We start from the raw sequence: 24,754 nt of genomic DNA on the forward strand, positions 1-24,754 counted from the left end.
TGAAACGCCGGCGAAAGGCACGCGTCACAGCAACAATTGACTCGTTATTGCGTATGAACTCTTCCACTGCGAAAACACGATGCTCAACGTACCACGTAGCCATCGCGACTGACTGCCAGCCTGCAACTGAAACTCCCCCCCCCCCCCCCCCCCCCCCCCCCACCACAGGACGAAGTTGCCGAACACCTGGCTCCCCCCCTCCAGACGTACAGTCCACTTCAAAACCACCCGATCCATCTGCGCCACCCTGTACAACAGGTTATGCTTCATGGCAGTGGGAAGGTGTTAAGAAGTACAACTTTCAGCAGTAATAATGTACAAAAGGCAATCTTTTATTTAAAAATAACTCATCAATGAAATGCAATGCCTTAACTTTAAAATCAGTTACAGATTTCTTTACGTATGCCATCCATGATACATTTCATGACATTCAATTTCACATCAGCCTTAACTGCTGGATTTTTCAATTTCTTCAATTCAGCAGCAACATACTGCCCAAACTTGACATCTTCATTGCTGCCATTAATGGAAACTTCAATGTCTCTTAAGACTGACAATGTTGAGGTGGCTAATTCATCCTCAGTGTAGTGGTTCTGGCGCTGCAGTCCGGAACCACGGGACTGCTACGGTCGCAGGTTCGAATCCTGCCTCGGGCATGGGTGTGTGTGATGTCCTTAGGTTAGTTAGGTTTAAGTAGTTCTAAGTTCTAGGGGACTTATGACCTAAGATGTTGAGTCCCATAGTGCTCAGAGCCATTTGAACCATTTTTTCATCCTCAGTGTCCCTACTACGCCTCTTTCTGGCTGAAGCGTAAGGTGATGGTATTGATACAGGCGTACTTCCCTCTGACGATTCCACAGTAAATATGTCTTGGGAGTACTGGAAATAGAAAACTGATACAGTATTGTGCTAAATACGTATTACAATATCTAACATCAAAGTGGTTATGTAAACTACAGTGGTCTGTTTAAAGTTCTCTGTGTAAAATATAAGTAATGTAAGTAGCTTGTATGAAAGTGAAGTACTATTTTGTTGGAGCAAATATATACACTATAATCAAAATGTTACATTCTTTTGGTCAAGAGAGCTTCATGGCTAATGAAATGTCATTGACATACATGAGAATTCTGTTTATGCACTTACATTGCTGTTGTCATCTTCAATATATCCCTCATTTACTATGGTCTCTTCAGTAACTGTGGTCATCTCAGTATTCTGAAACAGTTGATGTGTTATTCACTTGTTGCAATTACTGTTTACAACTTTTATTTAAATGTAGGTAAATACTTACACAAGAGTCATTGAAAATGGTCGTGCTACATGGATTTGATGAGAGTGGCTGTGGTATCTAAAATATTAAAGGCCCATGTTAGTCTATAGCACATTGTGAACCGCTCATAACACTGAAAAATACAAACACACATGGTAGTGTTAAAGCGTGATTTGTTTTCCAAAATACCATTCACTAATATAAGCATAGATACTACTTGAGTTGGAATATCCATCTACAATTTGAAATCAGAATAAGCTGTCTTACACAAAGCAGAATTCCTACAAAGGAAGGCAACAAAATATTCGTACTTACCATACGGCTTGGGACATTTGTCACTGTTTTCCTTGGTGTCACGTAGTCCTTCAAAAACTTCAAAGCATTGAACCACCACACAGCAGGCTCATAAAGTTTATGATCTGCCCCTGCACCACTATGCTCACTGGCTCTAATTTTTTTTAGCTCTCCACAAAAGTGCGACTGCAGTGACATGAAGTGAGTTTTGCAGTCCTCATCTGTTGGGTTGGGCAAAACTTCGCGAACTTTACAGCCTATCACTGCCAGTTTCTCTTTCCTGGCATCCTGAAATAAAGCAAGAGATGCAATAAAATCAAACACGAACTTTCGTAAGCTAAGACACTGACATACGAATCGAGAATCATCATGTAACATAATATACATATTACTCAGAAATAAATGATGCCAACGTACCTTATTACGATATAGCGGGTCCTGTGGGTTATACATACACTTTTCTTCACTGTAGGCTTGAAGAGGATGCTTAAAGCCTGTTTGTTCCGTTCCATTTCTAGAATATGAAGCAATAAATAGAACAATAAGTGTTCACAAACAGCTAGCATAAAAGAAAGTCTACTGGAGAGAAAAAAAGAATTTTACTGCATTTATGAAAACCTACTTACTGAAAAAATTGCGGAAAATCTCGAACACGAAAAACTGTAATTTGCCTCTAGACACCCAACCATAAACAAACAACAAGCAGAAAGCACTGCGGTACCCATTTCTGCGCATGCGCAAGTTTTGCAGCCTAGTGCGCATGCGCGGGTTGATGGCAATTTGGAACTGCTCTCTATTCCGGAGCGCGGATAATGTGTCTGCTACTTTTCGTAGTTTAGCCCGTTCTACCACTAGATGGCTGTCGCACTAGACCAGTACTGGCCACAGCAGATCGTCATGTAATACCGGCTTAAGAAAGTTTAATTTTAATGACTTGGTGACTCCTCCCAACATTAGGCTCTTTACATTATGTAAATTCTTTATTCCACAAGTGCAAGAAGTAGGAATCTGTATAAAACTGATAACTGAGTCAAAGAGAAGTCTCTTCAAGAACATCAAGTACCTTATACCGCATTTACATGGCATTACATTTCCTCTTTAGTACATGTTGCGATTAAACAAATCAGTTTCCGATGAAGTGTGATATGTGCAGAATCTAAGTCGCTTCCAATGGACTGGAAGCAGTATTCAGCTCTGTTTTCTGCTGTAAAAACTTTCATTAGCTGCCTGTTCATATAGGTCAACCTAGTAAATCAAAACTAAGTTCCAAGTAGCTATTGCACATAGTACATCTACAATAAATTATCTCTAGCAAAAAGATGTTTAAAATTCCTGAAAGTAATTTTGGGTATAGCACTGAGTGAAAAATGCTTCAGATTTTATAATGGACAAATAATTATTTTTCTTTAGAAATGCGAATCGAGTTTCACAAAAGGGAAAAATGCGTATGTAGGTTACAGTAAATGGAAAGACAGGAACTATTTTTACATTCAAGGACTTTTAGTCCATCATCATATACAAAAACAAAGAAAAAAATCTGTCAACATACATGTCTTAGAAAAAGTTACAAGTGTCTTGTATCAGTTCTTTCAACAAATTGTCTTAATTTCTGGGTCTGAATTTCAAACATATGTGAGTGCTCTAGACTTCCCTAATTAAGTATGCAATTAAATTATTTGAAACAGATTGAATGCATTTGTCTCTGCTAATATGCAACATTTTAAGTGGAAAAGATCCAGCTTTCTTAATGCTGTCAATTTTTGGGTAGCCTATGAAATAATGTACAGAATGTGAATTAATTGTCGAACCACAGAGATGCAGAAGGACCTCATGGATATTTTATAGAAAGCACTATCATTTAAATAGTTCATATCTACACAGCCCATACAAAGGTTTTGATAGCTACATAAATCCACAACTTTCAGTAATTATTTTGTATTCTTTCATACCAGCCTCCAAAGAGACTAGTGTGTGTGTGTGTGTGTGTGTGTGTGTGTGTGTGTGTGTGTGTGTGTTTTCTCTTTCTAGTGAATTTATGAACATGTAACTCCCACCAGATTTCTGAGATTCATATTACCAAACTATGAACATCTGTATTATCACTATTATTAATTTATATTGGGCATTTTACAATACTAAATACTTTTAATTTATCATGAAATAAGTTAACCACTTCCTCTTCCTGCTGTTTTTAGTTATTCTGTCAAATTTATTGTCATGGTGCATTAGTACATGGAGCAGCTGCCCCTCCCACATGTTTCATATTTATGAGAATCTCTCTGTCTCTGAGCAGAGAGGCTTCTTCTGTTTTTATAGCAGGACAGTATCTTTGTATACATATAGTGGTTTTGATAAATCCGTTAAAGAGTATAAATACCTGGTCGTGCAATACCCATTATTTATTCACTTTTATTTGCAGATATGATATCTCCACTTTCATAAGTTTGACGTCCCGTGGGAAATACAAATTTGGGATGAAAGCACTGAACAATTATGTGCTCCCCTTGAAAACCCACATTTGAAGTCACATGAAGTTCCATTGATATTCCAAGACCGCTTCACTACTTATCATCTGAAGAAAGGAGATGTCAAGGGCCAAAGCAAAAAAAGTTGAAGTTTGAAAATGAACTAGCAGCAGCATTACACTATAGTCTGTCTACTAAAAATGACTATGATGAAGTTTCCCGTTCAGTTCTTTACAAGAGTTACATGGCACGAATTTGAAACTGCAAGGAAGAGTGAGTGTGTCAATTTTTTGGAGATCACAAGAAACCCAGCACCATTGATTACTCATTCTGTTGTTGTAGATACAAATTTAAATATTTCATTTATGAAAAACATGCAACTTGAGCTGTTGGGAAGTAAGTCCTTTCCTAGAGTAGTAAATAACAGACATGAAATTTTGAGTCTGTTGTAGGAGTTTTAAGACAGATTCTGAGTGCTCAGAAAGTTGCATAGAGAATATAGTAGAGATAATGAGAGAGAATTTAGTAGTGTCATTCCATGTCAGTTCAACTAGGGGCTCCAGCTCATAGTCTCATATTTGACTGAAATTCAGTACACTAATTCTACCATGTGTGGAACACTTGTGTACAAAGTATTAGTTTCCCCTGCCAATCAGTTCCAGAATTATGACTTGTGAAAGAAGGTGGCGTCACCCAGAAATTGCAACCCGCATCTGGCAATCTATCTTCAGACCCAACTTCAGGGCTTAATAACTTTGGAACTATTCCACACAGTCCAGTGAAATTTTTACAACCCAGTAACATCAATTTAGAGAACACACTCAATGAATCAAAACACCAACAACATATTTCTGAGGGAAAATAAAAAAATCCAAAATGTCAAGGGCCAAAGCAAAAAAAGTTGAAGCTTGAAAATGAACTAGCAGCAGCATTACACTATAGTCTGTCTACTAAAAATGACTATGATGAAGTTTCCCGTTCAGTTCTTTACAATTTTTTTGTGGTAAGCTTAAAGTGGCCTAAACACACACAGAACTCATCATCCCCATACCAGTCACAAAAACTGAGTTACATGCACACGAAACTACAAAAATTTGAAAAATTACCTGAAAAACATGGATTTTCGAAGTGTGGTAGCACTACATATTTGACAGTGGAAATAAGCACAAATACTGCTTAGACTTGGGTATTTCAGATCACTCAGCTCTGTTTATTGAGCTCCCAAAAGCAAATAACCTAAAGTCTCCAGAAGTGTGTATAAAAAGGGATCTCAGTAAAAGTAAAATGGATTTATTCCGCAGTAAATTAAGTATAATAAGCTGGCCTGTAGACTACAATAGTTCAAGCTCGATTAACTATGACAAATTCTTAAATTGTTTCTTAGAGGTATTTAATGAATCATTTCCTCGTAGATATAAGCAAAAGAAGGTTAATGGTAAACTCAAATGGATTACAACAGGAATAAAGATCTCTAGTGCCAGAAAGAGAGAGCTCCACAATGAGTTAAAATCAAACAGAAATCCAGATTTTGTCATTTATGTCAAACAGTATAAAGCTGTATTTAGGAAAGTTGTAGCGGCAGCTAAAAAAATGGCAAATAATAAATTCATACGAGAACACAGAAATAAGACAAAAGCAGTGTGGTCAGTTGTTCAGTCTGAACTAGGAGCCAAAGTAAAAATTCATGAGATTTTGAAAATTAGACATGAAAATGAAATTATAGTAAACCCTGTTCAGATGTCAAGTTGTTTCAATGAATTCTTCCTAAACGTAGTAAGATTGGATGTGGATATGACATTCTATCAGGGCATCACAAATTTGGAAAACAGCCAGAACACATCTTTTAAACAATTTGAAAAAATAACCCAAAGGGATGTGGAAAAGGAAATATTGTCTCTAAAAAACAAAACCTCACATGGGTGGGATGAAATAACAACATCTGTAATCAAGTATGTGTATGATATTATTTCCCAACCACTGTCAACTATTATAAATCAATCTTATCTACAGGGATGCTTTCCAGAGGTATTGAAATATGGTGAGATCAAACCTCTATTCAAGAAAAGATCGACAGAAGATATGGGGAATTACCGCCCTCTCTCTCTCTTGCCGGTCTTCTCTAAAGTGTTTGAAAAGATTGCAGCAAAACAAATTAATAACTTTCTTACTGTAAATGATATGATTTTTAAAAACCAGTTCGGATTCCAACAGGGTAAAAGCACTGCAAATGCTATAAATGAGTTTATCCAAAAAATATGCTCCACGTTAGATAACGGTAGAAAGGTCACAGGTATATTCTGTGATCTAACTAAAGCTTTTGATTCAGTGAACCATGCATTACTCCTCCACAAATTACAGATGTATGGAATCAGAGACACTGCTTTAAAATGGTTTAGCTCTTACCTGTCAGGTAGGAAACAAAGAGTAATTTTAACTTCAAATGGAACCAATTATTCATCAGACTGGAAAACAGTTCCCCAAGGAGTCCCACAAGGTTCGATATTGGGTCCCTATCTGTTTCTTTTTTACGTAAATGACCTACCACTTGCTATTGATGTTCATTCAGTCTTATTTGCTGATGATACACCAGTTCTAATTGGAAATGAGGTATCTGAAAATATTCCAGAAAAAGCCAAAAACACTTTAGAAAAACTTGAATCTTGGTTCTATCAAAATGGACTAAAACTAAATGTAGCTAAAACCAAAATGATGCAATTTGAAGCTAAATCAGTAGAAAGGAGTGAAATAAAGATAACTTGCAATGATCAGGATATCACAGAAGCAAACCACGTGAAGTTCTTAGGCCTAAATCTTGACAAAAATTTAAATTGGAAGGTACACATAGATTACTTAGCAAATCAACTGAACAACTTAGCATTTGCAATGTGTATTTTGTCAGGTGCCACAAACATAGATACCAGAAAGATAGTTTATCACTGCTACTTTGAGTCACTTATTCGTTATGGCATAATCTTCTGGGGAAATTCAGCAAATGTCACTAGGCTCCTAGTATTACAAAAGAAAGTAATTAGAAACATGTGTGTTGCAAAAAAAACGGGAATCCTGTCGACCACTGTTAAAAAATTTAAAAGTACTATCTATCCCCTCACTTTACATATATGAGATGGTGGTGTTCCTATATAGAAATCAACATACACTAGACAATTTCCGTTTTGACCACAACTACAGCACTCGCCACATAGATAACTTCAAACTTCCAACACATCGTTTAAAACTTTATGCCCAAACGCCAGAGTATATGGGGTTAAAAATTTTCAATAAAATAAAAGGCAGTAATATATTTAAAATAGAGATTGGTTCACTGAAAAGATTGCTCTTTACTCTCCTGGTGGAAAAGTGTTATTATTCTGTTGATGAATTCATTGAGGACAGCTTCACAATCTGAACACAGGGATTGTAATACATTTATTATTTTATGTACATGTGTAGCTGTAACTTAGAAATGTAAAATATAATGTAAACTTTTGTAGTTCTCTTAAAAAAGTGAAAAAAGTTTCTTTTGTAAACCTTGACATGTCTCCTGTACATCAAATCAAATGATTTGAAAATTGTATGTAATGAGATGAATAAACCACATAACCACATAACACATAACATAACAAAAGGGACATGTGGTATCCAAGTCAAATTTCACACAGTGCATAAGTAGACCATAATGATATATATCTCAAAATTTCAGCATGTTATTGCAAGACATTTGTGTACACTGGAAGTTGACAGATGTAATTGGTGATGTGGCCATTGTTCCACAAAATAATTTTGTAAAAACATATGGTAAACTGTTCTCCCTCTTCTTATCCTCTCCACAACTGTTTAATCACCAAGCAACAACATATAGACAGATTAACACAACCTATCATTAATGTTTACTGCACCTTAACTGCTAAAAAACCAGCCGATTGTGCTTCGAACAGAAGTTCTCCCACACTTTAGCTACTTTACTCTGAACATTGAGTGGGAAATGGTGCTGTCTTTCTGACACTGTGGTAGGAACTAGAACTGTCATTAGAATATGTTCAAAAGGAATCCAACACTTGTCTGCCAAACGTGACCAACGAAATGATCTTGCTGGTCCTGTTGGTGCCATGGAGTTCACAAATACACCACCTTCTGCTTCACAGCACTCTGCAACACATCCCAAGTACCATTTGTCATCATAAACAGTAATAACATGGCAACCTGGTTGTATGGTGCTGCTTTTGCTTCTGAATCCTGAGTCAGACACACGGTGATGACACATGTTGTGCATGAGCCTATAGTTATAACCGGACAGTCTGCACATCTGCACACTGTCAGAGTCCACTGGAGAGAAGTGATGATGGCTCCTTGTGCCTGCAACAGTTTCAACGTGTTCTAGTCTGCTTTTTAGCATCTCTTCCACTGATTTCACCTCATCTTTCGAAACATAGAATGATTGTATGCCAGAGATAATTTTCTGTACCCAGGTAAATAATCGATGAGGTGTTAAATTGTGACCTTCTGTAGGGTGCTGCAGACTAGCTCTTGATGCCATGCGCTTAATGGTAGCACCAATACAATCATGTACATTTTTACCATGACTTCTTGTGAAAAATTCCATTCTACGTGAATCTGAAAATCATGGTAATGCATGCATAAATTTTTGAGATTTTTACAGTTTATGTACTGACTAGCTGCCCCATCACTGAAGTATTTCACAAAATGTATGTGAGGCAGCTTCTTTTTCACATATGCCATGACTGTGAATGTGGGCATGAACTGCAATGGCATCATGAATTAAACCGTCACTAAAAACACACAGGTTCATGACAGACACATCAGCTAACTCACCTCTATGGTAAATTGCAAATGGCTGGAGAGTTGTTTGACTGTTGTCCCAATGATATCCTTTGATGGCATCTTTAACTATAAATGCATAATTTTCAGAAAAGTCTAGTATTACTATAATTTCATCTTGTTTCAAATTATTCTTACAAAACTGGAGATAAGCCAATTGTGCAGTTGCTGTGAAGCTGTGTGTGGTCAGTTTGTCTGTTTTTTGACAACACATTTCAACAAAATCTTCCACAGTACTTTGCTTTGTTTCAAGACTTGTGCTATCCATGTGTGTCCATTGTTTATAAGAAACAAGTTCATCGTCATCCATAAGGAGTCCACCGTACAGTTTGTTATTCGTGTGTTCTGCAAGATTTGCCTTACCAGGACACTTTTCACACCTGTGTACCATGCACTGGTAGGAACTGATGTCACACACTAGCAGCTTCATTGCACCTTTGTAATACAGACCAGAATCATTTATAGCCGCAAACATCAGCTTAACATTTTGACGGGTCTCACATACACAAACATTGTGTGTGCCCCTTTTCTCGGACAACCAATTTTGGCCGAAGATTGAAAAAAGATGATAGACCTACTTTGGTACTGGGATACTTTTCCATGAAATCTACATATAGTTCTGATATGTTGCATAGCAACAGTCTTTTTTGCATCTGTACATGTACATTTCCCATTTTCACCGTTACACAGTCTTTTTTTCCAGGCATTATTCGGCTGTTTCCATAAAACTCCGACACTAGTACCTTTATTTCTGAACTCAATTGCTTAACCTGAGCCTGCTGAAGTTGTGGAAGCACTGCTTGGAATGCTTTTATTTTCCTAGCTTGCTTTACAATATATGTAGAAACATTGAATTCCTTTGCAGTGTAGTCAATAGACCAGCTGGAAGGTGCAAGGGTAAGGATAGCTACTTTTTTCTGGCGTGTGGATATGGCACACTTTTCTTTCAAAACATGCACAATTTTGTCCAAATCAGAGCATTTCTGGCACGATTTCTGTTCCTTTGGAGCAGATAGTTCTTCCTCTTCCACCATTAGTGTGTCAGCTATTTTGTGTTTTAATTCCATTTGTGTTTCTTGTAGTTTTCTTCTACCATAGCTGGGCCTGTCTCTTTTCCCAACTTTGTGTGTTTTCATGGGAGACAAACCATGAGCAGTCACTGAAGTATTTAATTGCTCATCCACTGTGGTTGTAGGTGGCTGATACTCTTCGTCACTGTCATGTAAATTGTCAGAATATTCTTCATTTTTTAGCAGTGTAACACACCTGGAACATAACTTTTGTCCTGGTTTCATGTTTATCCCATACACTGATTCACTTTCAATACTCATTTTGTATCAATTACTCTGAGGCTACACTTCACTGTCTTCTTATGAATCCGAAATGGATCAAAACAACTTCTTTGTAGGAAAGAATATTTATCCAGAAACACTTTCATACGATGATAACAATCACTAAAGTTTCCTGGAACTGTACTTCTTGTGCCCACAGGGTGTATCCCGGGCCTCCACAGCAACAAATCTTGGTTCGATTCATCCAGATCATACAGTAAAAAGCGAATGCCACATTTTGTTCCATGTGCTGTTTTATGACATTCAGATGCTTGTGGTCTAGCAATACTGCCACTTGTTTGAACAAAAGCACCACTAGTACACTCTTCTGCCTCCGTACTGACTTTCCACAACAGTACTGACAATCTGAACTAGAATCTCAAAAACATAAGTAACCCGTAATTGTTGCTTGTTTCCTTTGTTGTTCCTACCTGACAATGACTCATTTTGTCCCTGAAAACTACCATTCTTTAACTTTCTGTTGCCTAATTCCCAACAATTGCTGCAGCTTTATCTGAAACAAGCTGTCTGCATAATCACTATTACTTGCTAAATCATGTTAAAAGAAACTTAACCAAATACATCTCTGTCAACTTTTATTGTACACAAATGCCCTGCAATAACAAACTGAAATTTTGCCACATATTATATTATGGTCTACTTATGCAGTGTTTGAAATTTGGCTTGGATATCACTTGTCCCTTTTGTGCTACCACACTTAGAAAATCCATGTTTTTCAGGTAATTTTTCAAATTTTTGTATTTTCGTGTGCATGTAACTCTGTATGTGTGGCTGATATGGGCAAGATGAGTTCTGTGTTTGTTTAGGCCTCATTAAGCTTACTACAAAAAAATTTATACCCTTTTTGAGTGAATTATATTTGGCATAGAGGGCGCCTACAATATGTACCTTTTAATGTATTACATTTCTTTAATCACATTTTGGAATTTTTTATTTTCCCTCAGAAATACGTTGGTGGTGTTTTGATTCATAGAGTGTGTTCTCTAAGTGAATTTTACTGGGTTGTAAAAATTTCACTGGACTTTGTGGAATAGTTCCAAAGTTATTAAGACCTGAAGTTGGGTCTGAAGATAGATTGCCAGATGCGGGTTGCAATTTCCGGGTCATGCCACCTTCTTTCACAAGCCATAATTATGGAACTAATTGGCAGGGGAACTTAAAATTTTGTACACGAGTGTTCCCCACTTGGTAGCATTGGTGTGCTAAATTTTCGGCCAAATCTGACACTATCAGCTGGAACATTTTCTCAGATTGGTTGAATTGACATGGAATGACCGAGTGGTGTTGGAAAAAGTACAGGAGTGTGAAAAGGAGATGCTGGAACTCATATCTTTACATATAAGATTTATAAATGTCTCAAAATTTTAATCACAGGTTGTAACACCAGTAATCCATAGATTTATGTATATCCCATAAATTTATCTGCTGACATTGTACTAGTGTATCTGCATACTCAAGAACTTTGGTTGTGTAAACATGTAATAATTATGTTAAGATTTTGGCGTTTTAAGAAATTATATTGTAACTGTACCTCTGGTTTTATATGTAATACTCCGTGAATGTAATAATTTGTGAAAACTCTGTATATTTTACTGGTCCACATGTAGTGTAAAACCTGTAGTAAAGTCCTGTCGCTACCGAAATAGTTTGGCAGGACTGAAGAAAGTGGATTTGGTGCACAAGGCTCTTGATTCCTTTGTGCCGAGTGACAATATGAGTTCCGACTGTAATACTGAGTGGTCAGCATGTGACGAAGCAAGCTGGGATCTTTTTACTTCCACTCTTGTTTTGCCATCTGCCTCCTTAAATTCATTTTTGCCTAATTTCCATTAACATACAAGACTATAATCTGCATTTTCATAAAAGAGTAAAGGTTGGCTCTCAGTCTTAAGACTTATAACACCAGGTCTAATTTTGTGCTTGGTTTTGTGTACATAATTAATTTCCTAATTTATTCACACCATTCCTAGTTAATATCTTTTATTATAGGGAGTTGTTTCATGACTTAAATTCTATTGTTGACTTATAAACAAATATAAATTCTGTAATAATTATGAACATTTGGAAGAAGAACTACTAGGATTCATAAAGTATTTATTTGGCTCTGTTCGAAACCATATTAACTGTTGTGACAGTGCCATGACATTTAACAGTGCCGCCACGACAGTACGCGCAAACGGCGATAGAGGCGCTCCGCAACTTGGCTGAGCGCAGGAGCGCCACCTAGCTACGAGCGGCACCAGCCGCATGTCACGGCACGGCAGTAGAAAAAGAGATACTGAGTTGTTATCATGTAACCAGCTATTGTTTCTAAGTGAGTGTGTTTGAATATCCACGCAATTATTGGTGATTAAAGGTTATAACATTAACTAAGCCAGCTCTTAATTAATTCCAAAATAATTACCAGGTTTGTCAAAACTATTGTTTGTAGCACTATATCTGTTAATTTCATTATTTAAACAAATAATTTGGCCTCACCTTTGTGCTAGAAGGAACTGTTAAAAAGTAAGATTTTTCAGTGTATTCAGTTAATTGAGTAAGATACAATTTTGTTAGAATAGATATACAAAATAGCTGCTTATAATAAGCAATCTTAATTTATAACTGACTGTTACGGCTTAATCGCCATTTTCAAGTACATCAAGTTTGATGTGAGGTCCATATTGCATTGTTACTTGACTGTTTTAACTGTCACTGCTTTATTAAGATCATAAATGGTGTCAAGGAGTTGAAATTAAATGTTTGTTATGACATGACAGCAGTTATGTTATAATTGTAATTTCTGTAACTTAAACATGAAACAATGTATAGTTTCTGTTCCTATTATTGCGAGGATATATAAAGGACCAAGTTTTGGTCCCGAGACAGTCAGTTGACAGTCGTTTTTCAGACGGAAAATATGTATTGGTTAAATTACCAACAATGCATCAATTTAACAGTGGAATAAGTGTAACACAAATAGGGTATGTGCTAGAACAATTAATAACAATCTCTACTTAATTTATTTGAAAAATAGCATCACACATGTTGTATTATTCTGCACGAAGTGTGAACTGTGTGGTTAGGTTTTTACTGATCATTGTTGTTCAGCAGCAAACTGCTGTAGTAGTATGCTGATGTTGCCTTCAACTTACTAATGAGGCTTATCAACATTTACCAGTAGTGAAGTGGCCATATAATTGTGCAATATTGGGGAGTTGTGAACAGAGAACTGTGAACGCAGTTGTGCAACTGTTGGCTACATCATTTACAGTAGTCAGTGATATACATCCAACCCCCCCCCCCTTTTTTTCAGTCAGCATAACAATGCAGTACGTCGACACCGAGGACTATCAACAAAGAAATAAAGCAGGCTAATGACACAAGCAGCAACCTTGGTCAGCTACTGTGATTAATTTGGGTCTGTAAATTGGGGCAAGAAGAACCTGTGAACATGTTAATTAGCCTCGGATGGAATGTAAAGTGGCCTATCACCCACGATATCATTATTGGCCCTATTGGTATTAACAATGCCAATGCACGTGGCTAACATCAAGAACCATGGTTGCTTTACTGCCAATTTTAGAGCCCCTGTTATTTGCCACTAGTGCCGCCATCTTCAGCAGAACTGTTATCTAAATATCTATGTCCAACAGACCAGGTGTTATGTATTGAATAATAACTTGTGTGAAACTTCTGACCAAGTGTACTCACCCGTGATGATCCCCAGTCACATTCCTAGACAGGGCCGTTTCCAAGTGAGTTAATTCCGAGTATACTGTTTTTATTAAACTGACAATTCTGGCAGTAAAACATTTTGCAGTTTTGTTTAACTTTGTTGAGTATGGAGTTTGGTTAGCTTTCTGAACAGTAAATGATTTACTACACATAATTTGTCATCTTAAAGTTTCTTAAAGTGTATTAATAAAGAAAGCTTTGTCATTAAATAAGAAGCTGATATTAAAATAATTAATGACTATAGTATAAAGTGCTTATAGCTGTCTGCGAGTAAATGTTATAAAAGTGCAGCAGTAATATTTCACTTTGAACAGGTTTGTAAACTTGCAATTGTTTGTTTCTTTGTACATGTTGTTTCAATGTAGTTTTTCAAGTTGTTTACTCATTTACAAAGTCAGTTTGACTTTGTTCCTTATGCACACTGCACAAAAAACATTGAAACGTGCTACAGAAGTTTTTAATAAGTAAGTTTCTTTCCGGACTGAATACAAGAAGTTTTCTGCAGTATTTGGGCAGCAAACATTGCAACAAAGAAGTCCCTGGTGCAATTCACAAGAAAAAATGCATCAGAGTGTTGGGTGACAAAAAAAAATATTTTTTTCATTGCAACAGATGAGGGATCTATCTATTTTTTTTTTTTAAGTGCACTGTCCAGAGTCTCATTGTCGTAGCCACAGAAAACAGTAAAGTCTTATAGAAAAATAGGGCTAAAATCTAGACCAGGGGATCGGGGCCAGCGGCAGTGCTTATCTACTGCTCACAGGTTGACGTGTCAGTTTCGCGTAGCCAATGGGATGACTCTTTAATATAACCAAAAAGAGGCAATGTATTTATGGCACCAAAAAGGAAACCACTGGCTTGTTTGCTGTTTTTCGGTGCACTGGTGAATTAAGTATATTTTTTGTGATTATGACAGTGAGTGCTATAAAGTGGACTGATTCAAGGGATTTACATCTGCACAGCGACTTCATCCACTGGTGCGTCTCGTGGATTATTTGTATCAAAAATGTGTCAAATTGGTAGTGAAATCACTACTACTGCTACTGCGGAGAGCGGGCAGCATATGGTCCAAATCAAGTATTCGTGCAGAGCATGGTCCCCAGCCACACTTAAAATACTTAGAGAGACAGTAATATTTTAAGATTTGCTTGGTTTTAATTGATATCAGTGAATATGGTGAAGTAAAGTTGGCAGCATACCTTGGGGGTGGACAACAGAAGTTAGCAGCACAGAGCCTGTGGGATGGAGGACATAAGAGGGGGAGGCCCTTTTTTATTGTTTCTTTTCTGACAACTCACGGGCATGTCAACTCATTCCAGTCAGCTGCTACGGGATAAGTTCACACACAGAAGTAACACAGATTTGTTAATGCCTATTGTAGAAGAAATTATCTTTAAATGCAGTACATATTACTAATAAAAAATATGAAATTAAATTACGCCTCTTGCAATACAACACAATGAGTGGAAGAGCGACGACATTCAAAACATTTGGTAAACGTTTATGATCGCATCTCATACTGCATTTCAATCTAAGTACAATTACTGTTGTTAATCAACTAATTATTCACTCTCACAAACAATAGCCAGGCAGTTACAGAGTCACAGTTTTGGGGGTTGCTGAGGGTTGCAGCAGTCTGAAACAGAACAGCTGACACAAAGTGATCTGACTGGTGCCGCCTCTTTAACAATTAGTATTTCGTGAGCAGGCAGCCAACTTACCGTGCCCTCATTATAGCTATTCTATCAGCGGCTCCACATCATCTGCCTGCTGCTCTATCACTGGCTGCGTAATACAAACAGCTGACACACCTTCTTTTGTTCCCATCACGCATCACGGCAGGCGCTGACAACATTCCTGCACGAAACACTTTAAGTGCACCACTGGCCCTATTCTAGACTTTTACTGATGAATAGTAACATGTGGAGAATAACATTAAGTCACAGAAGTCTTAGGGCACGGCAAAGAAGTCACAGTGCAGCTAGCGTGTCCACCAGGAGTCAGCACGTCGGGTGGCCAAAGACAATGGTATGAAAACAGAGTGATCAGAGGCCATTTTAGAGTACCACTGACAGGCATAGCTCCAACTGCACTCAGTACACATGTTGACAATATTAGTGCAGCGAGCATTTCCCAGTGACACAGAGAGCATGGGAGAAGAGGGATAAAGAAAGGGTCTCCGGTAGGGACACCGATACATAACGAAAAGCCGACAGCAGGCTTAGGACGCAGTGTGAGACCGTACAGGGGTTACGCTTCTCTCCCTACAACCAAGCTCTAGAAAACTAATGACTAGCAGTAAAAAACGAGAGCCAATGATGTGGTGAGAGGACTTGGGTGGCACATCACATCGGGGACAAGTGGGAGCGAAAGGGAAAGCTGAACAAAACTTGGAGGCAGAGCGCTCCAAGTGCAGTACCAGCGCAGTTAATCAAATTGTAGGCAAATAGTTTTGGAAATCTTGTGTGTCGTATTGTGGGTGCGGGCGCTGTTAATACTGACAGCCTCATTTCTAAGCACATCAAATGGTGCTAGCCAGTCACTGTCACTGCACTAAGAGTCAGCCTCGTCATAGGTACAAGTATTTTGAGGCGAGTACAGCAGGAGTTGACATTGTTTTCTGTATCAATTTAAACATTGCAAAACACTTCTAGTTGGGAGTATTTCAAGTCACTTTCCATTGCTTACCTTGAGTAACAATGGATTAAACATTATAGCCAGGTCAAGACTCCCTCTCACACAGGCCAAATGACTAATTCCCTTCTCACAAACATTGTCACCCAATCTCAGGTAGTACTCATACTTAGGATACCACATCATGTAGTATGTTTTGATTAACATATGCAGCGTTCCAAGAGCAGAAGTATAAAAAAAAAAAATAAATAAATAAATAAATAAATAAATAAAAATAAAACTTTTCAGTGGCATTTAAATTTATTACCCCAAATGGGAACTGCAGACATTTAGAGAAATAGCCCATTAAAATTAAAAGTCTAGATTAGGTATGTAGGGGTGGCTTGAACACAAGTTTCTATGCATGTACCAGCATAGTCTGAAGCAAACCAGTAGTGATGTCAAAACAAAACTTAGAAGCCTAAGGCAACAACAACAGAAGAACAGGAGACAAGAGAGTTAGGTAAACATGTTGTAAGCTTGGCGCACAAGAGCAGTGACAGAAAAGCATTACAGAGAACAAGCAACAGACTTGGAGGATGTGCTCACAATGTATATGGTCAAACCCTGAAGTTGAGGTTCTTCCAGTACATTCAATCAGGATAACATTTTACCAGTCAGGGTATCTTTGTACCACTTACTACCTCTGTTTCAAATGACTGTTCCACCTATTTGCTTATTTGATGCTAAAAGTGACAGTTTTATTACCTCTGTGATTTCTAGTTACTATTTCAGTTGTCTTTCCAACTTCCTACAAGCTCTTAGGCTTGTGATTATTCTTTCATTGCTTTGCTGTGAATAGAGTTTCTGATGCCTGCGTGATTTAAGTTGAACACTGCCAGGTTTATACAAATATCTTGATATTTCAAAATAAATCCTCAGTACTGAATTCACCCTACTTGTTTTTATTCTTTTTAACACTTGATTTTCTTCTGGTGTGATCTAAATTTAACCAAAGCAATAGATTTTGGAAAAATTCTTTGTTTCTTAAGACTGGTCTAAAGTTATATGGAAGGACAGTATAACTTTATACCAGCATTAAAACAGAAACTTTATTCTAATGGGGCATAGTTGATATTCATCTTCACTTTTCCAAGCACTCAGTAACTATAGATGTAAAAGGTTGAAATGTCTGTTGCATTATGTAATTTATTTTGTGTCCTATACTTTCAAAAAATGTTAAAAAGTGGCACAACTTACCCCAACTGACTGTAGCAGTATTACCAACAAAATTTCAGAAACAGAAAGTCGACTTATTTCCTTTATCTCATTTCAACACTAATGTCAATTCTGCAGCAACCTTCATTCTTGCTTCAAAATTACCGGTAACCTGTAACACAACACAAATGTCAATACTTGATGATTACATAATGTGTTTCTACAAGTACAGTTCTGAAACTGATGCTCTTAGTTTGTATCCCAGTTATCATATACCTACTGAATAGACACCCTGGTCAATGCTAATGCATATGACTGCAACTATGGCTGAGCACTCTCTTATAGGCATTCAATACAATCTGCCCTTGGACTGACATTGTCTAGTTCTAACTATAGAGCATAACATTCAATTAGTATTTAAAAATAATTGGCCTGAAAGATGAAACATAGCCAGTTTAAACCAAACCATTATGTGCTACATCCATCCTCATTTTCTTATTATCACAGATATAGAACTCTGATTACACCAAAGTGCATATATCTGTATTTATCAACTTTCCCATTTGGTTATGGGTTTCACTTTTGTATAATTAAAGATAAAATATCTCCAACCCCTTAACCCCCACACAAAGCTCAACACCAGAAAATTCCTAAACTGAGTTGGATATAGTAATGGTATAATGTTGGCCTTTTACACTAACCCATGAACCAAGTTTTAGCAAAAGCCAACTACTGCTATGAACACTTCGAATCACCAGGTTTTAGCAAAACACGATATATGCATTCTTAGAGTTACAGCACAAGTCGACAAAGGCACTTTGTCTCTCTTACCACAACAAGCAGTTAATAACAATGCAGTATACTGGTTGCGTTAAGTGATGTTACTCAAATTTTTAACAATATTTACTGGTGGGAATAGTACTGAAACCAGACTTCATTGTTGTCAGAACATTTGCAGCATACTTTTAGACAAGTATTCACTTTATGTTCATGTTAATGTCTACAAAGAAGTACTGCAAGTGGAAGCAAAATGTATGATGATTCTTGTCATTCTGGAAACAGCATACGATTCAAAGAACGTTTGGATGGGAGAAAACTCCAATTCAAGCAGAGCTTAGATTGGCCTGAATCGCAAAGCAAAAAGCATAGACTTCACATTTCACCTTGAAAAGCTAAAGAAATGAAAAAGTGTAAAGCTGCTGAACCCTGCTATGAAGATATTTTCCACTTTCACCATCATGTGACATTATTAAATAGAGTTTCCATTCAAAGTTCTTAATATCTCTTCACTTTACCGCAAAGCAGCGAACAGCCAGAAACCAAAAAAGAAGAAAACAGTGACAGTAACAATGAAGCATACCATTAAAAAAAGGAAAGGTGAGGTAGTGCCTGTTTGTGGTGCCACTTCCCAAGGAGTATTTTCTGTGTCAAATGACAGGTTATACTATCTAGCAAGCAGGTTCCATGAAAGAGGAAGGTTGCCAAGGAAAGGGAGAGGAGGTGACAGAATGGGAAAGGATCATAAGGTGGTGACTAGTGCCATGAAGAATTATATAAAAAATGTAAACGCAGAGAGAGCCATCATTGAAGGGGAAAGTCTACAAGAGGTTATTTGCCTTCAGATCTCACATTAAAAATAATGTTTATGAGATTCTGTGAAGGAACAACACAATATAGGACTGAAACTATGCTCCTTATCCACATACAAGCATATATTTTACAAACATTTTAATCTATCATTCAGAAAACCTTATACCACCTGCTCCACTTGTGAGGTCGGTTTAAAGGTCATAAAGACATATACATGTCTGCAGGAGAAGAATGAACTACAAATTAGACACAGATTACATACAATTCATGCAAAGCGATTTTACAATATAAAGAAAGAAGATAATCATATTGTCATTTAGATTTGTTTTGACTTCCAGCAAAACCAGCTTGTTGCGAAAGTATCAGTCAGTAAGGTTTTCTATGCCCATGATCCACACTAAGGAGCAAAAAAGTGAAAGCACTGTTTTCTCCATTTGGCTGGAGACTGAATCTTCAAAAGAACACAAACAAGTAGCTTTGTCTTTGCTGGACTTTCTTTTGGACTTAGATAAAAAAAAACAACCAAATGACGGCACCAATACTAAACATACTTTCTCAGATTCTCGCAGCAGCAACAATAAAAACAACTGAATGATGGTGATGGTTACAGTGTTCTTGGAAAGGAGCACAAAATTCAATAGCTATGTGCCTCCAGACAGTGTGTTCGGTACAACTGAGAAGTTTTACAGAAAAAAAGAAAGCATCTTGTCTCCTAAAGAATATTACAATTTTTTACAAGAGTATGGTACACTCAAAGTTCTAAACACAGATGGACTGTTAAAACTCTAAAAGACAGTACAGGGAAAGTACTAAAATCCAAGCTCTCATTCTACATGAACAGCCAAGTGTCATCTCATACAAGAAAGCATAGCAAATTGTTAATGTGTCAGTACGCACTCTGGAGATCCATAAAAAGTTGACATCCTGAGTTGAAAGAAATCTTGCCATCCAACAGTGCTAACATCCACCCTCTTACCAAAACAAAATATGGTCAGCAAAGAAAAGAGGAAAGATATGACTGCCTTGCAAAGTATTTTGAAATTCCAGACGATGCAAAGGAGTTTTACAAAGACGTCCTAGACAAATAATGTCATTGTAACATGCAACACTTTTTGTGTTATTCATTTCATACTTTATGTGGTGCTGATAACAATGATATAAGCTAAACAATTATGTTAAAACAGTTAGCACTGCTATTATTGTTGTACACTATCATCTATTAGCATTGTTTGTATTATCAATAAAATAAACAAAAAATTATAATTAAAAAATGTTATATATAATAATATGTGCAAAAATATGCATTTCACAACAATGCAGGTACATAATAAACACTACAGCACATAAAATATTAGCTGTACAAAAAATACAGAGACTAAAAGAAGGCAATGTAACTAATACCAGCAACAATCATAAGCATTTATCAACTTGTGGAAAAATCACACCATCATATACCACTATAAAAATTAAATTTTTATATTTTTCATTACAATGCTTTACTACTGTACGTGAGATCTAGTAGTCATGTAACAATTCAAACACACCTCGGTGAAAAAAGAAAAACTCATTTTACGAACAACTGTATCTGCTGTATTTATCGAGTTTTGAAAAAATGCTCCTCTATTTCCATAATTCAAAAGTTAGTAGCCCATTTAATTAAAACTCAATATCGAGACACCAACCATTTTTATATCCTGTACTGTTTCTGTTCTGATAAAACTGAATTACACAAATTTACTGAATATGGTGAAGTTCTTAGATTTTCCATATTTTCGATTTTAAGGGAAATATACGAAACTGAAATTTTCATTAAGTTAAAGTAAATGATGATGATCAGAAGCCAGAGAAGTGTTGTTGCACATGAAGTTATGATATAAAAAGGTGGTGCCTTGTGTTTTACAAAACCTATCTATTGATACAAGAATTAATTAGCCCTAAAAATCTGCTCTGGTTACTTTTAGAACATATTTTCTTTTCTATTACTAACGTCTCATACTCCTGCAACTGATTCAAAACCACTAAGTTAAGAGTTGCTGCCAAGGGTGAGTCCATAAATTCTCGGACTTGAAGGTGAAAAACGACAGTTGGGCACAAGAGAATGGATTATTTCAATGGTAAGGGTGCACACCTATGTAAACATCATGTGAAGTGTATCACATAAGAATATTGTAGAAATCATCAAGGAGTGCATTAATGTAAAGACAATGGCGGGTGAGCAATTACGTACTGAGCCATCATCAATGTATGTATATCTAAGTGGGCTGGGAACAATTAATTATAACTTTGTATGTATTTGTGAATCTTATCTGTCAGCAAACCATACTATACACGTTATGGCAATAAACTGCCCATAAATAGCAAGGTCATGTGTCCGTGTTTTCAGTTAAGATGCATACAATTTCATATTCTGATGCACCATCGCTGTTGACATTTTAAATTTTCAGTTTACAATGATAAATGGATGGAGAAGCTTGACATGGTAAGGATTGAAACATTTCAAAGTGATATGCACTGATGCAAATATATGTTCTCTCTTAACATACCTCAGTGTTACACAACCAGGTTATGCACAACAGCAATCTTCTTTGTGTGCATTACATTTTCCACAAGAGCAAGAAGCAGGGCAGTGAACACAATGGTGCCTCTCAGCTGCTGGCAGAACTAAATCGTGTGACCTGAAAAGGAATGCAATGGCAAGAATTTTTAATTACCTTTGCCCACAAGAGATATTTTAATTAAGAAATAATGCAGTTGCTAACATGTGTTGAGGTTTCACTGAAGGCAGTCTGCAACTGGAATCTCTTTTGTACGTAGATCTTGTAGCTCATCCATTGCTTACACTCAAAATGAAAGTAGTTGTTGTTGTGGTCTTCAGTCCTGAGACTGGTTTGATGCAGCTCTCCATGCTACTCTATCCTGCGCAAGCTTCATCTCCCATTACCTACTGCAGCCTACATCCTTCTGAATCTGCTTTGTGTATTCATCTCTTGGTCTCCCTCTACGGTTTTTACCCTCCATGCTACCCTCCAGTACCAAATTGGTGATTCCTTGATGCCTCAGAACATGTCCTACCAACTGATCCCTTCTTCTAGTCAAGTTGTGCCACAAACTCCTCTTCTCCCAAATTCTATTCAATACCTCCTCATTAGTTATGTGATCTAACCATCTAAAAATGAAAGAGAGATTCAAAAAACCTGTTCTGAATTCTCTACTCGAAGTATCAGAAGAAGACAATCCCAGTACCTGTAAATGGTGAAGTAAACTGTTTTTCATTACGTACACAGTAGAAGGTAAACAACATGTATTTAGTAACATTCACATACACAGTATGTTCTATGGTAAAACTCAATAAATCTACTACACAGCCCACAACATTCAATGAAAGTGAGTTTGAAATTGTCATCTATTGTTTACTGCAATCTGTATGATGTTAAAAATGTGTTAAGGGACAAAATATCCTTACAGCACAGATATTTTACTGCATCAAATTGCCTACAACTTAAGTCCTCGTCAACATTCTTCATCAACAGATTTCTCCTTCATACACTTTCTGCTCTTTGGATAGTGAAGATCTAACTTATGGAATTCTTGGGTCTAGTGTAGCAGGGGATACAAGCCGTCGGCTTTGGACAATGATGTCGCCAGAGAGCAGTTTACCATTTTCGCTTTTGCTGTTATGTTTCAGTTTCGTTTTTTTTACTGATTGCTTAATAAAGTGGATCTGTTTATTGTATCTCGTGAGATTTTTTTTTTAAAAGCCAAAAAACACTTATCAGCCACTGAAGGGGGCTACAACACTAAGAAGAATCGCTTCTCGATTGGCGACTTGTGACGTCATTGTCCAAAGCCGACGGGTTGTATCCCCTGCTACACTAGTCCCGAATTCTTATACTGTGTGAATACGTATTTAACTCACCTTTTTGTGTTGCTCTACTTCTTTCCGCGAATGATGACAAAAATGCCGCCTTATGCAAGACGCTGTTTGATTTTCCCCAAATTGCTTCTCTTTCTGTGCGTTCATCGAGTGAGACATTTGTTTTTTCCAGTCTGAAAATTATTATGTTACGGTTACGGTCAAATTTCACCTGAAGGAGTGATCATTAGGCATGAAATTTGCGTTACAATGGCACTTACCCGATACATTACGCATTAAATGGTTATGTTGTGACGAATATAAGGCATAGAATACAGGTTTCGATAATAGTTTTTTACACAGTTCTGTGCATACTTTACATTATGCTAACGAGGTGCACTTTTGTTGGTAAATTTGTAATACCACACCTTTTCTTACAACATGCCATTTGAAAAACAAAACCAACGGCTTCTTTTTCTCTTCCATTACAGATCGAAACTCGCGTTATTTATACTGTTTTTCACTATTATTGCTTCCTCCAGTCTGTTTTCGCTATTTACGATGTGATATGGGACTTATTTTCTTTATAAGAGATGATCTGACTGCTTGACTCACGATTATCTACATAGCGAATGCATAAAATGTTTCTGTTTATCTGTTATGACTTATGATCTAGAATGTTAGTCCGACTGTTTGCTGTTCATTTGTTTCATTGTGCGTTGATTTGTTCACTGGCGCGCGAATTTCGAAATATTTATTTTTAAACCGGAACTTCCACTGTGTAGACTATTGCTATTTTTAAAAACTTGTGAATCATTTTATGTTTTTGTTGGGTGGTGACTCTCTGCTATTAGATGGCCTGCAAATGTTGAGTGTGAGCTGTTACCTTTTAATGCTCTCAGATGATCTCTGTATCTGGTACAATGGGTCAGTGTATTTCAGCAAAATTTAGGACGTTGCCTATCATAATATGCAAATTTCATTGTTTGAAATTCCAGTTTGCGGGGTACTTTTAGCACCGGCAGTTAAGGGCTAAGCACATTATCTTGGAACTATATAACAACAAGCAAAGATCCCATATCAATACTTTTCTGTACTGTTTATTTCTGTATTCAATGAACTGATAAAATACCTGGTACTACCTAAAAGAATCATTAGTAGTATACATCTGTTATTTTATATCCCCGCACATTTGTATGCCAACGAAAATGTCAGAGCTACTGAAGTACACTTTTCAAATGGCGACTTTTAAGTAGCCATAAAAAAAAGTTCCAGCTCCATCCCTGTCAAAAATCTGAGAAAATCTACCTTTTAAATCATTTTCTAGAAAGAAAAACGCCTGACTATACTTTATTTTTCCTTTTGATGAGAGCTGGAGGAGGAAGGGAGTGGTGCCTTGCTCCTGGGTAAGGGTGCCCTTAGAGATAAATATTTGTACTAGCATAATCTTTTGCCAAATTTATAACAGTATCGTTACAGATTTACAATATTGTTTTGTAATGGAAATAAGTGCAGTTTTGTACGTCCTGTTGATGGCCATGGTCAT

General features: G+C 36.9%; 1 protein-coding gene across 2 annotated transcripts; it reads right to left on the reverse strand.

The window, feature by feature from the left end:
• Positions 1 to 368: 368 nt before the first annotated feature.
• Positions 369 to 23,922, reverse strand: LOC124720353. Of its 2 annotated transcripts, none has more exons than XR_007006135.1 (9): positions 23,490 to 23,922; positions 23,272 to 23,402; positions 21,899 to 22,030; positions 17,808 to 17,937; positions 1,982 to 2,078; positions 1,586 to 1,852; positions 1,292 to 1,403; positions 1,144 to 1,215; positions 369 to 879 (listed from the first exon to the last, which is right to left on the reverse strand). XR_007006135.1 is itself a non-coding variant. In XM_047245680.1 (9 exons), the coding sequence occupies exons 5-9, from the start codon at positions 2,015 to 2,017 to the stop codon at positions 700 to 702; spliced, it is 612 nt and encodes a 203-aa protein (XP_047101636.1). In that variant the 5' UTR covers positions 2,018 to 2,078; positions 17,808 to 17,937; positions 21,899 to 22,030; positions 23,272 to 23,402; positions 23,490 to 23,922; the 3' UTR covers positions 369 to 699. The 2 variants fall into 2 exon arrangements, 1 of the variants encoding a protein (XP_047101636.1); XM_047245680.1 differs by having other exon boundaries at positions 1,292 to 1,348.
• Positions 23,923 to 24,754: the final 832 nt, after the last annotated feature.

The sequence above is a fragment of the Schistocerca piceifrons genome, chromosome 11 (assembly GCF_021461385.2).
Source record: "Schistocerca piceifrons isolate TAMUIC-IGC-003096 chromosome 11, iqSchPice1.1, whole genome shotgun sequence".
NCBI classification, from domain to species: Eukaryota; Metazoa; Arthropoda; class Insecta; order Orthoptera; family Acrididae; genus Schistocerca; species Schistocerca piceifrons.

Bases quoted from the DNA above. Each gene is read 5' to 3' on its own strand.
- LOC124720353 (XM_047245680.1), bottom strand. From the start codon at position 2,017: ATGTATAACCCACAGGACCCGCTATATCGTAATAAG. The intron at 1,216-1,291 runs GTAAGTATTTAC...CAACTGTTTCAG, and splicing joins CCATTTTCAATGACTCTTGT to AATACTGAGATGACCACAGT. The intron at 880-1,143 runs GTAAGTGCATAA...TTCTATTTCCAG, and splicing joins TTGAAGATGACAACAGCAAT to TACTCCCAAGACATATTTAC.